Here is a 13,688-nt window from a genome sequence, read left to right as displayed (position 1 = left end):
TGGAAAGAATAACCTGAAATTTATTCCTGCTGAGGTGTGAATGACTGATGCGAGTCTTGGCAAGGACAGGTTTGGCTGCTTCTCATTTGTGTCCTGTCTTGTCACCCTCCTTCCTGCGCCAGTGGCCTCTCTCCTTGCAGACCCAGTGCCGTCCCTGACCTCCATCCAGGTGCTGGAGAATTCGATGCCCATCACGTCCCAGTACTGCTCCTCAGAGGACGCCTGCAGGTGGGCTTGGCTACCTCCCTCCCCCCCGCACCCAGGACAGGTTCCCTCTGGTAACGAGCCCAGGCGGTCCAGGTGTTCAGATCTTGCTCCCCTCAGGGAGGAACTTCCCCCTCAAGGTGGGGCAGCGTCTTTCCAGGCCCCTGAAGGGCTCCACTGTAGACTGGGGGCTGAGGAGTTGATGGGAGTCGGGGTGAGGTGGGGGCGCAGGGTGGCCTTGGGTTGAGCAGTCAGCTTTACCCTTTCAGGCCTGGAAACTTCACCTACCACATCCCCATCAGCAGCAGCACCCCGCTGCACCTCCGCCTGACCCTGCAGATGAAGTGAGTGCCGCCGGGGGGGATGGAAACCCAGTGGTCCCAGGCAACCGGGGGAGGGGGCTGAGGAGGGGTGCTAGCTTTATTGCTTGCTCCATGCTTCACTGGCTGTGTGACCTGGCAATCTCCGGGCATCGGTTCCTCATCTGTGAAATGGGCTGCTGCCTCCCAGGGGCTGTGAAGGCTGTGTGGGATGGTGGATGGGAAAGGATTTGTAGCCACCTGGAGCCTTGACGGCTACGCATCATTTTCAGGCTGTGAGGATTCAGTGCCCTGTTTCACCAGGGTGAGGGAGGTAGAGTGGAGGGCTGGCTGGGAGCGGGCTGGGGTGGAGGAGCTCAGAACCCCACTTCCCTGCTAACTGGGTCTCTCCCAGCTCCTCGGCCCCCGTGTCCGTGGTGCTGTGCAGCTTGATGTCAAAGGAGGAGCCGTGTGAGGAGGGGGGCTTTCCACAGAGCCTCCATGCCCACCAGGACACCCAGGTAGGAGACTGGGAAGCTGTGGGCCAGCCAGGCCGGAGCTTCCTCCCCCCGGCACATCTGGGCTCCCAAGCGGGAGAGGAGAGGGAGCCGGAGTCAAGAGTGCAGGCATCTCCACGAAGGACACTTTGGGGCCTGGGCCTCCGTGTCTCAGGGAGGGGGGCATGCGTGCACTGCTCACCGCTGAGTGTCTCCCGGCCCTGTCCCTGCCCTGACGAAAGCCTGGGGAGGAAGACAGTTCCACAAGGCCTAACCTGGGGTGAGCACAATGGTGGAGACCGGGAGGGCATGCGGAGGGCGTCCTGGGAGCCCGTGGCAGGGAGAGCTGACCTTGTGTGGTCTCAGGGTCAGGCCAGCTGCCCCCAAGTCATGTTTGATTGAGATGAGACCTGAAGGGCAATATGGGATCAGCTGGGGAAAGGAAAGGGGACAGCGTCCCAGGAGTAGGGGAACAGCGGGTGCAGAGGCCTGGCAGCCAGGGAGAGCATGGCGCGCTGGCAGAGCTGGAAACGTGGCGAGGGCCGTGCGCCAGGGGAGACGGGAAGGAGGCTGGACCTGAAGCTCGGGCGGGGGCGGTGGCATGGTTCCATCTGTGACTTTGGAAGGTCTCTTGGGCTGTGTAGAGGGGGCTGCCTCCTGGTCTGGGAACCTGTCACCATCCAGCTCCTCTCTGGCCATGTGACCCGAAGTTGTGACTCTCAACACAGGTTAAGGAAATTTCTTCTCACCCACTCGTGTGTTTATTCAACAAATATCTATTGGGGCATCCTCTGTCCCAGGCCCTGCGCTGGGCCCAGCTGAGGGGAGACAGAGGTAGGGAAGAAACAGGCCTTGCCTTCCAAGAATGCACTCTCTAGCCAGGGAGAAAAGAGGTGCAGAAAGTAGCTTGAGTAGAGGATGGAGTGGGTGAGAGCCCTGAAGAGGCTCAGGCCCTGGGCGGGGAGGGCTTGAATCCCAGCGTCGGTGGAGTTTAGGCAGGTAACTCAGCAGTGTCCTCGTCTGTAAGCGGCACCGCCTCAGTGGGTTGCAGTGTGGATGGGGTGAGTGAACTACTTGGATGTGCCCGGAGCACAGTGGTGAGAGGGAAGGCAGTTAAGAGACCAGCGGCTGCGGGCTCCCGGGCGCCTGGCACGCAGTACACACAGACGGTGGGTGATGTTGCTCCCCGAAGTAGAAAGCGCGCCCTCCGATCTCTCTTCACGTCTCTGCTTCTCCGCTTTGTAAACCGTGCCACAGAGCCAGGGCTGCGACGGCCATGGCGAGGGATGCCGGTTGGGATGGGGCAGGGGGTAGGGGGCTGCGCAGCTGTCCTGACCCCTCTCCCCCCCCTCCCCCCTCTCCCCAGGGCACCTCCCACCAGTGGCCAGTAACCATCCTGTCCTTCCGCAGATTCACCTACCACTTCCGGGTGGCACTGCTGGTGAGCACTGGCACCCTGTCTGCCCCCAGAGGTTCAGGGTGGGGCTTGGGGGAAGCGGGGGGGACTGAAGATCACATGGCGGGACACGGGGCAGTGTCAGGCGACGTCAGCGGGGGGAGCGCCTCTGGCCCCCACCCCTGGAGCCACCTCACTGGTTCCCACTGCCCTTCCCCCCAGGGTCAGGCCAACTGCAGCTTGGAGGCCCCGGTCTGGCCGGCCGCAGACTACTACTTCCACTTCTACCGCCTGTGTGACTGAGCTGCCCTCGGAGGCAGCGCCACAGCAGGGCCCGGGGGTCCCCGGGCGCCCCCTCCACACTGGATGCCATGGTGTTACACTGGAGCCCGCCGCTGGCACCTCCGCGGAGGAGGTGAGGCGGCTCGGCCCTCCCCGCGCCTGGTGACACTGGAAGTCCTCACACTGGAGCCGCTAGTCCTGCTGGCGGCGCCCCCAGACCACGGAGAGCGCTGGAGGGAGACCTGCGGGCCCAGGCCGGCCCGATTCACATGTGCCCGGATACGGCCGATGGAGGGCTGGCGGGCGGCAGCGCCCCAGAGGCGGGGGAAGCCCGTGACTCGGCCCAGAGCCCCCCCTTCCTGCCTCCCCTTCTACGACTGGGAGCCACCCCTCTTTTGGAGAGAGGACCCATCCGCCTTTGAGACCGGCGGGGGCTTGGCTCGAGCCCTCAGAGACTTGGCTGGACCCATGAGTCAGTGGAGGGTGGACAGCCCTCACCCTTGAAGCTGCTCCCTGGGGAGGGCTAGGTGGTGGACTTCTTAGGGTCTGACTGTTACTAGACTTGGACTTCTAAGCTTTAAGCACGGCCCAGGAGGTCTCTTCTCCCTGGGAGAGCTTGGCTCCAAGAGCTCCCAGGGCAGCTGAAGCCAGCCCTGGATGGGCTGACCGCGTGCCTTGTGTACACTTAGGGCCTGGCTGAACCAGGGGAGCCTGTGGGCCAGGTAAGCCTTGGACCCTTGAACCTGGAGTATCCCGAAGGGAAGGAAGTTCCCTGTGAGCCCCCAGATGGCGTTGCGGCCCCACGGCCTGGGCCCCTGGGAGCTTCCAGAGCTCACAGAGGTCTCTGAGCAGAGGAGCGGGAATCCCTGCAAGGCAGCAGGCCGGTCTTGTCTGGTGGGTGGATGCAAATAGCTTTTGCTGTTATTAATGAAATAATTACTAAAATGCACTTAAACCAGGGCAGGAGTGGAAGGATGGAGATGGAAAGCCCGGAGGGGGCCAGAGCCCTGGGGGGACACTTGAAAGGCAGGGCCCTGGCTCTGATCCGTCCCAGGGAGCCTTGAGACACCCATCCCACTCCCTACCACCAGGAGTGGCTTTTCCCTCCACTCTTGTCTGCTGGTGGCCTCACCTCCCCAGATTAAAGGGCTCCCGTGCTGGGCTTGGACAGCCAGGCTGGGGGCCCCGTGCTCGGCAGTAGTCCCAGTTCTGCCCACTCCTCCCAGGAACAGAGCGGTGGGCTTGGGTTACAGAAGAAGTCTTATCTCAAGTGCCAATGTTAACCTTTCTTAGTGGGTATCTGGAGCTTTCTGAGGCCACATCCAGGCTCATGGAAGGAGAGTGGAAATCATTTCGCCGTGTCTGCCATGGGTTCAGAAATGGGGATGGAAATGCCGTCCTCGCCTTGTGATATTCTGCCACCTCTTTGGGAGCCAGGCCTTGCCCCATCTACCTCTCATTCTCAGCTTTGAGTGGGAGGCCTTTCTGTGAGAGACCTGAATCTTGAAGAAGCCTAGGAACCGCGGGTCCCCTTCTGCTAGGGATGTCAAAGCACTTCTCCTCGGGATAGGGAAACACAGGGGGAATGGGGGTAGCAAGGACACCTCGCCTCCCAGCCCCCTCCCCAGTGTGGCCCCTCCTTCCGACATAGGAATTACATGGCTCCCCACACCATGCTGGCGGCCGAGGCCTACTTAGCGCTGCTCTGTTCTCCTTCCTCCCACTGGGGGAACCCTCCATAAATGCCATAAAACTACCGAGCCCTGCCCCTTCTAATAGGATTCTGGGGCTTCCTCAGTGGGGGCACAAGTTCTTGGACTGCGGCCCCCCTGTACTTAACTGGAAGGTGACCCTCCACTGCCCCCTGGAGCCATCTGGACACAGCATCGCCCCAATCTGGTTGGCAGCTGGCTGTTTCCATGCCTGGGGAGGGGGTCCTCAGTGCTGTTTGGGGCCAAGGGGGGGGGTGGTCAACCTTGGACTAAAGTTGCCTTAAGCCCAGTGAGGGAAAGGGGCTTCAGGGAAGGCCAGTGGGCCACCTGCTGGAGGCTGACAGCTGCCTGGCGGGTGCCGGTGAGTGGGAGTCTTGGCTCCATCCCCTGCCCCTCCCTTCCTCGCTCCCCTTTGCATCTCCCCTCCCTTCCTCTCTCCCCTTTGCATCTCCCCTCCCTTCCTCGCTCCCCTTTGCATCTCCCCTCCCTTCCTCTCTCCCTACAGCATTTGCATTTACTCCTGTAGCCACCGGGCCGATCTCCCCCACGCTTCAAGCTGTACACAGCGCCTCTCAGTGCACAAGTGCCCCTGCCCACGTTCCAGCCCCGGGAAAGCCTGCGTGTGCATAGCGCGCCCCTTCCCTCCCACTTAACTCCCCCTTCCTGCCCCTGAGCTTTGACTCATATTTATCGCGTACCAACTCTGACTCTGGAGTGGGCAGAGGGAAGCAGCCCCAGGCCTGCTTGCTTCCTGTCCCCTGAACTGTTCTTTTCTGAAGTAAATATACGTATATAAATAAATGTATAAATACTGCTTTGTATCTGAGCTTGCCTCCCCGTCTTCTTGAGATCGTTCTGGTGGAAGATGGGGTCGCCTGTGGGCCTGGGACCAACTGGGGCCCCTGAGCCCGGTGGATGCTTCGTACCCCATTATCCCTCGTGGCTTCAGGCCCGGCTTGGGAACAGGATGCAGCAGCCCCTTCCCCTAGCCACACCCCATGGACCTGCTGCTGCCCTGCCTGCGTTAAAAGTAGCCACCTTAGGGGAAAGCTGAGCCTTTCGAGGGTCCCCGGCACCACTCAGAGGAGGGCACTGGCCCAGGGCAGACTTGCCTGGTACGGGTTCCTACAGAATTTTACACTAGAAGCCACGGTGGAGGGCAGGCCCAGCCCCTTCCTATCCACAGGTGAGCCCTCAATTCTAAGGATAAGACACTCCCCATATCCCTCTCATAGGCAGAGGGCAGGGCTTCCCAGCAGCAGGAACCACCTGAAAGGCAGGAGAAATGGGAAGGGGTGGGACTGGGGAAGTCGTGGGTCCCAGCACCTGCACCACTCCCACCCCCAGGACGGGTACCAGGCAGGGCTGTCACACATCTGCCTTTATTGTGAGCAGCAGGTGGGACACTTCCAGCATAGTAAAAAAAAACTAATTTACAAAAGCAGGGATTCAGTGAAGCCGCCTGGCTGGTACCTGAAAAAGAGGGGTATCAAAATGAGAGCAGTGACCCTTCTTTCCATCAGCTTTTCTCCCCAAACCCCTATGCTCCTGGGGCAAGGGCTGATGGGCACAGTCCTTTGAAGCAGGGCCACCAGAGCCAATTGACTCTAAGTGACCTGTTTGGTGGATTATCTGCAGCAAGGTTGCGGGTATTTTTTTTCAGTCAGTTAGTCAAAGTTTATTTCAATGACTGAAAACGTTGAAACTAACTAAAATGCTACTCCTGGCAGCAAGTCCCGGATCCTGGTCCCTTGCTGGGTCACTCCCCAGCGGCTCTCCAAACACTGTGTATGACGGGTAAGAACGCAGATGTGCAACCACGGGAAGCCTGTGCCCACAGCCCTACGTAGTATATCCCAGAGCCAGGTCAAGGCCTTGGACAGTGTGGAGACCTCAGAACTGACAAAGGTGGTCCCACTTGGCTCAAATCCCCACTAGGGGACAGGGAAAGGGGCACGTGTATGGTGTCCCTATCCATTCTGCTGAGTCTCACTCCATTAACCGAGGGGTCATGCAGGCCCAAGGACCCCGCTGATGTGGGCATGGGGAGGCCCCTCCAGTGTCCCACCCTGTCACTGCTCTTACCCTTGGGAGCTCATACGTAGATGCCGACCCAGAGCAGCAGGAAGAGCACTCCAAAGCCCATGAAGAGTGAAGCCACCAAAGAGATGAGGAGCTCTTTGTAGATATCCCGAGTGTATTTGGTGGAGGTGACCTCATAACTGGCAGGGCAATTAAGGAGAAGCAAAGGGATGGCTGGTCTGGCTCCGGGCAGAGGGGCCCAAGAGGTGACCTAGACTCTGGTGCTCCTACCACCCTTCCACCACCCATGAAGAAAATGCAGCCCAGAGGGGTTAGGTCACACAGCTAATGAGCGGCAGAGCTGGGACTGGCCCTCATACCTCCTGACACCTGAGCGCACCACTCCTGACACCACTTTCTCAACTTCAGGTCCCCATACCTATAGCCTCCAGTGCAGCCAGGCCCTCTGCTCACCGTCCTGGAATACGGAAGAGCGAATTGAGCTCACCTGAACCTGGAAAATAAGGCCACAACCTGACTTTGGACGTCAACAGCCTTCCCTCAACCTCCTTACCATCCCCCATTGCCACACCAGAACAAAACCGGCAGGGTGCATGTACCCAGCATGGTTCCTCCCTCAGTTTCCCACCTCACTAATTCTGGCCCACTGGCTGCTCAGTGAAAGGATACACGAAGAACCAGGCGGTGAAGAACATGCCAATGGCCAACAGCACCACAGTCAGATGCGGAAAGACAGCCGGGTTCACTGGACTGGTGTATCTGCTCATGGCCTCAAGCTCCTAAGGGAAGGCGTGAGATCAGAGCCATCAAAGAATCCCATGACCTCAATCTGGGGGGACTATGGGGTTATCACGGAGCCTCGTGCCGCTGTGACTGCTAGAAGCTTATTTCAGCTTGGGAAATGTGGAAATCCTTCAGAACCACCGTCAAATGATTCCGTTTGGGAATGACAACAATTACATCTTAAACTAAGGTGGCACTTCGTCTTTTCAATATGAGACAAGATGGGCAGCTGAGAGTCGGAGGCTGAGGCACAGAAGGTGACTGATTAGCTACAGATCAATGGTCCTTAACATTTTCTGAGGCCACCGGCCACCATGAAAAAAATGTGATGAAAGGTATGGACTCTTTGCCTGGGACAAACCGCATACAAGAAAAAGTTTGCTTATAATTTTAGGAGCTTTATGGACCCATGTCTGTAGACTTCCAGCTCAGAATCCCTGCTGAAAGACAGCCTCTGGACTGGTACCCAGATCTCAACTCCTAATCTTGTATTCTTCCCACTACACAATTAAGGAATCTCAGGACCTACAGGCAAAAGACATTAAGTTAAAATTCTGGGGCTTCCCTGGTGGCGCAGTGGTTAAGAATCCGCCTGCCAACGCAGGGGACACGGCTTCGAGCCCTGGTCCGGGAAGACCCCATGTGCCGTGGAGCAACTAAGCCCGTGCGCCACAACTACTGAGCCTGTGCTCTAGAGCTCGCGAGCCACAACTACTGAAACCCGCGTGCCTAGAGTCCAGGCTCTGCAACAAGAGAAGCCACCACATTGAGAAGCCCAGGCACCGCAACGAAGAGTAGCCCCCACTTGCTGCAACTAGAGAAAGCCCAAGTGCAGCAATGAAGACCCAAGGCAGCCAAAAATAAAATAAATTAAATAAATTAAAAGTGAGTAAGTAAACAAAGTGATTATAATAACAAAGTGATTATAATAATAACTTTCTCACTAGACTGATGTATGATTTAAGAAAGGCGACAAACACAATAGCATCTAACTCACTGCCTGGCATAGAGTAGTTGCTCAATAGGTGTTTGTTTCCCTCCCAAGGTTATAGGGAAGATTATGAGATAATGCTTGTGAAAGAGGGCTGTAAACGTAAAGTTCTGTACAAATGTTAACTTCCATTGTCACCCACCAGCCAACGCTTCTAAAATCCAGAACACAACAACTCTAGAGAAGTAAATTGACCTCATTGTTCTCAGAGACACTGGAATTCAATTCAGTAAACATTTATGCCCCCCTAAAAATGGTAAAGACAATCGCTGCCATTGATTGAGCCTCCAATTGCTGTCCCCGTGTTTGGCACTGGAAATACAAAGATGAATAGACATCATCCCAGGGCTAGAGGCACGTCAGATGGTGGTCACTAGGAGGCGTGGCAAATAACAAAGAAGTCCACGACACGTGGCAAGAGGTCTGTACATAGGTTGCGAGGCTCCCAGGAGAAAGAGGACAAGTGCCCGAGACAGTTGTTAGTACTTCATCAAGAAGGTGACTTTTGCCCGGGACCGTGTAGTATGAGTACGAGTTCGGCAGGCGGGAAAAACTTTGCAGACAGAGGTAACAGATTTATCACAAGTAACAGAGATAAAAGCTCGAAGGTATTAGAAATGCTCCCCATGCTCCTCATCCTTATAAATCGTTAGATCAGAAACCCAGTGCGATCAAAACCTCAGCCTAAGGACTCCATGGCAAGGGGCTTCCCTTCCCCGCCCCTCAGCCCAAGCCGAAGGATCCAGGAGCCTCCAGCCCTCTGGACCTCGGACATCTGAGGCTTCTGCGAGAAAAACAGGGCGCGGGACGGGCCCCGAGGGGTCCCCAAAGTCCCATCCGGAACTCCCCTCAACCCTCTCACCATTTTGCCAGGCACAGGATAAACCGCCGCTCAGCCACCGGAAGAACACGTCGGCAGGAGCAGGCGAGCTGTTCAGCCGGAAGAGGAAGTGCAGCTGCACAGGTGGCATTGTGGGATTTGTAGTCGTGTGGTTTCGGGTGTGGCGGGATCTGGGGCCTGCGGGGCGACCGTGGTGGAGTGGGAGCAAGCGGTAGAGAAGGGTAGGGTCGGCTCGCTGAGCGAGTCCGTTCACCCTGGCGGGACTGTTTGTCGTGAGAGACGCTGGCCGAGAGGGCCGGGGCCTGTACTACACTTCCCAGGAGGCTGTGCGCCGCGGCAGGTCACGTGACGGGAGCGCGGGCTTTGGAAGGCGGCGGACTGAGGGTATCAGCGGCTAGTGCCTAGGAGGCGGCGGCGTTGAGGAGGGAGTTGGGCTGAGATCTGTCCTGGGCCACGCCGGAGCGCCCCAGAAGCCAGGTGAGACCCTCCGGAAGCGTCTCCGAGAGCGGCGGGCCGTTTTGCCCCGGGTGCTGGGGAAGACCGGCGGCTGCCGCGGGCGGGGCGGAGCGAGCGCGGGATTCGCAGTCAGGCGGGCCCGCCACTTTTCCCGCTATGAGCCCAGGGCCAGTCGCTTAACTTCCGAGCCTCTTTCATCATTTGTAGAAAGAAGATAACTCCCAGCTCATGAGGTCGTTGTGTATTGTGACTAAGCTCCTGGAGGAGAGACATTTTTTTGAGCTGCACTCGTTCACATCCCTTTCCTGCCTGCGTTTGTCGGACGTAGGGGGAGGATGCCCGGCTAACGAGGCGTTGTCCCCTCGGTCCACGTTCTAGCAAAGCAGGCAGCTTGAGGCACGAACCAAAGGATCGAGTGGGTTCTGCAGGGAGAACGTTTACAGAGCACCTAATGTTTGTCGGGGGTTTTTTGTCTGTTATCTCAGTTAACTCTCAGGAGGCCTTAGTATTAATTGAGTGGATTTCCTTACCGGACTGTACGTTTCTTGACGATGGGAACCTTGTCTTGTTCTTCTCATCTTCCGAGGTGCTGACTTGGTGTCGTTTTGTTGTGCTAGATACGTTTAGCCGAGGGCGTGAAGTTGGTGAGATAGCACCCCTGGTAATCCTTCCTCCTTTTGCATCCTTTAAGTTCCTCCTTGTCTTACCTGCCTTTCTCTTTTAGCTGTCTATCTGTATTGCTATGGGAATTCAAGGACTGGCCAAACTGATTGCCGACGTGGCCCCCAGTGCCATCCGGGAGAATGACATCAAGAGCTACTTTGGCCGCAAGGTGGCTATCGATGCCTCCATGAGCATTTATCAGTTCCTAATAGCTGTTCGCCAAGGGGGGGATGTGCTGCAGAATGAGGAGGGTGAGACCACCAGCCACCTGATGGGCATGTTCTACCGCACCATCCGCATGATGGAGAACGGCATCAAGCCCGTGTACGTCTTTGACGGCAAGCCGCCACAGCTCAAGTCAGGGGAGCTGGCCAAACGCAGCGAGCGGCGGGCTGAGGCAGAGAAGCAGCTGCAGCAGGCCCAGGCTGCTGGGGCCGAAGGGGAGGTGGAGAAGTTTACGAAGCGGCTGGTGAAGGTCACCAAGCAACACAATGATGAGTGCAAGCATCTCCTGAGCCTCATGGGCATCCCATACCTCGATGCGCCCAGTGAGGCTGAGGCCAGCTGTGCCGCCCTGGTGAAGGCCGGCAGAGTCTATGCCGCGGCCACCGAGGACATGGATTGCCTGACCTTTGGCAGCCCTGTGCTCATGCGGCACCTGACCGCTAGCGAGGCCAAGAAGCTGCCCATCCAGGAGTTCCACCTGAGCCGGATTCTGCAGGAGCTGGGCCTGAGCCAGGAGCAGTTTGTGGATCTGTGCATCCTGCTGGGCAGCGACTACTGTGAGACCATTCGGGGCATTGGGCCCAAGCGGGCCGTGGACCTCATCCAGAAGCACAAGAGCATCGAGGAGATCGTGCGTCGGCTCGACCCCAACAAGTACCCTGTGCCAGAAAATTGGCTCCACAAGGAGGCCCAGCAGCTCTTCCTGGAGCCCGAGGTGCTGGACCCGGAATCTGTGGAGCTGAAGTGGAGCGAGCCAAATGAAGAAGAGCTCGTCAAGTTCATGTGTGGTGAAAAGCAGTTCTCCGAGGAGCGAATCCGCAGCGGGGTCAGGAGGCTGAGCAAGAGCCGCCAGGGCAGCACCCAGGGCCGCCTGGATGATTTCTTCAAGGTGACCGGCTCCCTGTCTTCAGCTAAGCGCAAGGAGCCAGAACCCAAGGGGTCTGCTAAGAAGAGGGCAAAGACTGGGGCAGCAGGGAAGTTCAAAAGGGGAAAATAAACGGGTTTCCCTTCATTATACCTCCTTGACCCCAGAATATCTGCCGTGTTGTACCCGCAAGAGCTGGCGCTGGAGAGACCTCCGTGGGGGTGGGGAGGGGCTTGCATTGCTTCCCTAGCACTACCCTGCTCAGTAGTGCTTTTCCCTTTGTTACTTGATCTCATGGCAGGAAGGCCACAGAGGTTTGTTGTTTTCTTCTTTTTTAGCTCAGGAAAGTATGTCAGGCTCAAGCCGCCTCTCAGGCAATTTAATGGACACTGAATCCATTGTTACGTGAAAGTGATAGCAGCAAGTTTTGAAGAAGAAAGAGGGAGATAAATGGTGGAGACAAAAGACTGGAAATGATTTCCTGCCTGGCCAACTGGTGGCTGGTGGGAGGTGACCGTGGGACTAGACTGTGCTTCTCTTTGGCTCAGCCGTGACCCACCCTGAAGGGTAGCCATCAGGAAGATGCAGTCTTAAACAGATGGGAAGAGCTGCCGAGAAATAAGATAGGCAGAGTCCCTGGAGTTGGCAACAAGGGTTTGATTACCAGCTGTGTGTCCTGAGGTGGGCAGAAACTTGAACTTGCTATGTACATAACTCTCGTTTTTACAGTGGTTATTCAGAGGCATAAAGTGGTGGTGCTTCACATGGCCTCTGAGGCAGTTGAGTTGAAACTTTGGGATAAGATGCTGGGTTTTTTGTTGTGAAAGATATGAGGAGAAAAGAGTCAATAAAATTATAAAAGTAACCAGAATGTCCTGTTCTTTGAGAACATTTGAAGACATCTCAAGTGCCCCAGGTTTCAGGCAGTATAAAATATTCTTTTCACTCCAAGTTAACGTGCTGGAGTTGCACTGTAGTAATGGGTGGTTTGAGAGCGGCCACAAGATGGCACTGTGCTCCAGAATGGCCAAAGCAGCTTTGGCAGTACGTCAGCCATTTAGAGGATGATGCCTAGTTTATCTTGCTGGGAAAGGAGTTTTAATAAATTGAACGAATTTCTAGTTTTCCACCTACTGTGTGAGATAGAGGAGCTCCTTTGAGAAATCCTCACAATTTAGATCAACTACTTCATAGCATCCAAGCATTTACTTTACCAGTTTGTAAATCGTGAAAGCTGCCATTCAAAAATCACTTTCTTGTTACCTTTGTGACGTCAACTTCAGGTTACTGTATTTCATAGAGGTGGAATGTTTTTGTACTGAAATTTTTATAATCCTAATAAAACTTGATGGGGGCTGTCCTGTTTGAGTTTCTAATTTTGTAGCATTCCTATCACTTACTGCCATTTAAAGTTAACCAAGGACGCTTAAGTAGTCTGAAATTTAAGTTGACAATATGTCAACAGATTAAGCAGGTAGAAGACTAAAGACTAGTAGTTTTCAAACTCTTGATCTTAGTTATCTGTTCACTGCTCTGTCTCTAGCAGTTGACAAATGAAACCAATTATCCAGATTGAAGCAAGCCACACAACTTATTTGAGCTCCGTTTTTTTTTTGGCTGCACCACGCAGTATGCGAGATCTTCATTCCCCGACCAGAGCTCAGACCTGTGCCCCCTGCAGTGGAAGTGTGGAGTCCTAACCACTGGACCGCCAGGGAATTTCCCTGAGTTCCAGTTTCTCATTCAGGTAATTTGATTCTAAGCCTGCAGTAATGGTGATGGGGCCCAGAGGTGGGCAGACTTAGGTGTTACCACCTCAGCGCAGTAGCTCTAGTTAAGGGCCTGTCCCCTGTGGTAGCAGGTAGCGTGGTTTGTTTTCCTTTTGTTTTTGAAGTTGAGTTACCTGGTCTTTTCCAGTTTATTAACCACTGCAGGGAAAATCAATCCTGCAAATTCTATTTAGCACTTTTTTTTAAAATAAATTTATTTTTATTTATATTTATTTTTGGCTGCACTGGGTCTAAGTAGCTGCGTGGGCTTTCTCTAGTTGCAGCGAGTGGGGGCTACTCTTCGTTGTGGTGCACAGGCTTCTCATTGCGGTGGCTTCTCTTGTTGCAGAGCATGGGCTCTAGGCACGCGGGCTCAGTAGTTGTGGCTCGCAGGCTCTAGAGCGCAGGCTCAGTAGTTGTGGCGCATTAGTTGCTCTGCGGCCTGTGGGATCTTCCCATACCAGGGCTCAAACCCGTGTCCCCTGCATTGGCAGGTGGATTCTTAACCATTGTGCCACCAGGGAAGCCCTGGCACATTCTAATATTCTCGCTTGGAGAGGAGAGCTGTTCTAGTAGGGCAGTGGTTAAAAGGGCATTGCTTTGCAGTCCAGCTCTGAGGTGTTATGCCTTACAGAGATTTAGGCAAAAAGGAAACTTATGGA

At 55.6% G+C, this 13,688-nt stretch overlaps 3 protein-coding genes across 10 annotated transcripts in view; 2 read left to right on the top strand and 1 right to left on the bottom strand.

Annotated features, from left to right (window-relative positions):
- MYRF (myelin regulatory factor) overlaps positions 1 to 4,616 on the top strand; it is a 32,767-nt gene extending 28,151 nt beyond the window's left edge. For 5 of the 8 annotated variants that reach the window (XM_057552926.1, XM_057552924.1, XM_057552923.1 and 2 more), the window contains 5 exons: positions 123 to 228; positions 474 to 548; positions 919 to 1,024; positions 2,367 to 2,441; positions 2,619 to 4,616. In XM_057552926.1, the coding sequence (XP_057408909.1) occupies positions 123 to 228; positions 474 to 548; positions 919 to 1,024; positions 2,367 to 2,441; positions 2,619 to 2,699 (443 nt within the window). In that variant the 3' untranslated portion in view covers positions 2,700 to 4,616. The remainder of the gene's footprint in view (positions 1 to 122; positions 229 to 473; positions 549 to 918; positions 1,025 to 2,366; positions 2,442 to 2,618) is intronic. The other 3 variants (XM_057552925.1, XM_057552921.1, XM_057552920.1) reach the window with 1 other exon arrangement.
- A 1,140-nt stretch (positions 4,617 to 5,756) lies between these two features.
- Positions 5,757 to 9,174, bottom strand: TMEM258 (transmembrane protein 258). The gene is made up of 4 exons (XM_007174427.2): positions 9,070 to 9,174; positions 7,103 to 7,212; positions 6,476 to 6,612; positions 5,757 to 5,863 (listed from the first exon to the last, which is right to left on the bottom strand). The coding sequence occupies exons 1-3, from the start codon at positions 9,070 to 9,072 to the stop codon at positions 6,486 to 6,488; spliced, it is 240 nt and encodes a 79-aa protein (XP_007174489.1). The 5' UTR covers positions 9,073 to 9,174; the 3' UTR covers positions 5,757 to 5,863; positions 6,476 to 6,485.
- A 70-nt stretch (positions 9,175 to 9,244) lies between these two features.
- On the top strand, positions 9,245 to 12,633 carry FEN1 (flap structure-specific endonuclease 1). The gene is made up of 2 exons (XM_007174426.2): positions 9,245 to 9,525; positions 10,229 to 12,633. The coding sequence occupies exon 2, from the start codon at positions 10,247 to 10,249 to the stop codon at positions 11,387 to 11,389; it is 1,143 nt and encodes a 380-aa protein (XP_007174488.1). The 5' UTR covers positions 9,245 to 9,525; positions 10,229 to 10,246; the 3' UTR covers positions 11,390 to 12,633.
- The last annotated feature ends 1,055 nt before the right edge of the window (positions 12,634 to 13,688 follow it).

The sequence above is a fragment of the Balaenoptera acutorostrata genome, chromosome 9, assembly GCF_949987535.1.
Source record: "Balaenoptera acutorostrata chromosome 9, mBalAcu1.1, whole genome shotgun sequence".
In the NCBI taxonomy this organism is placed as follows: Eukaryota; Metazoa; Chordata; class Mammalia; order Artiodactyla; family Balaenopteridae; genus Balaenoptera; species Balaenoptera acutorostrata.
This window is presented reverse-complemented; position numbering and strand designations above follow the sequence as displayed.

Excerpts from the sequence above, each read along its gene's own strand:
- TMEM258 (XM_007174427.2), bottom strand. Across the intron at positions 6,613-7,102 it reads TTCACCGCCTGGTTCTTCGT|TTATGAGGTCACCTCCACCA; the intron begins GTATCCTTTCAC and ends TTGCCCTGCCAG.
- FEN1 (XM_007174426.2), top strand. The coding sequence starts at position 10,247 with ATGGGAATTCAAGGACTGGCCAAACTGATTGCCGACGTGGCCCCCAGT.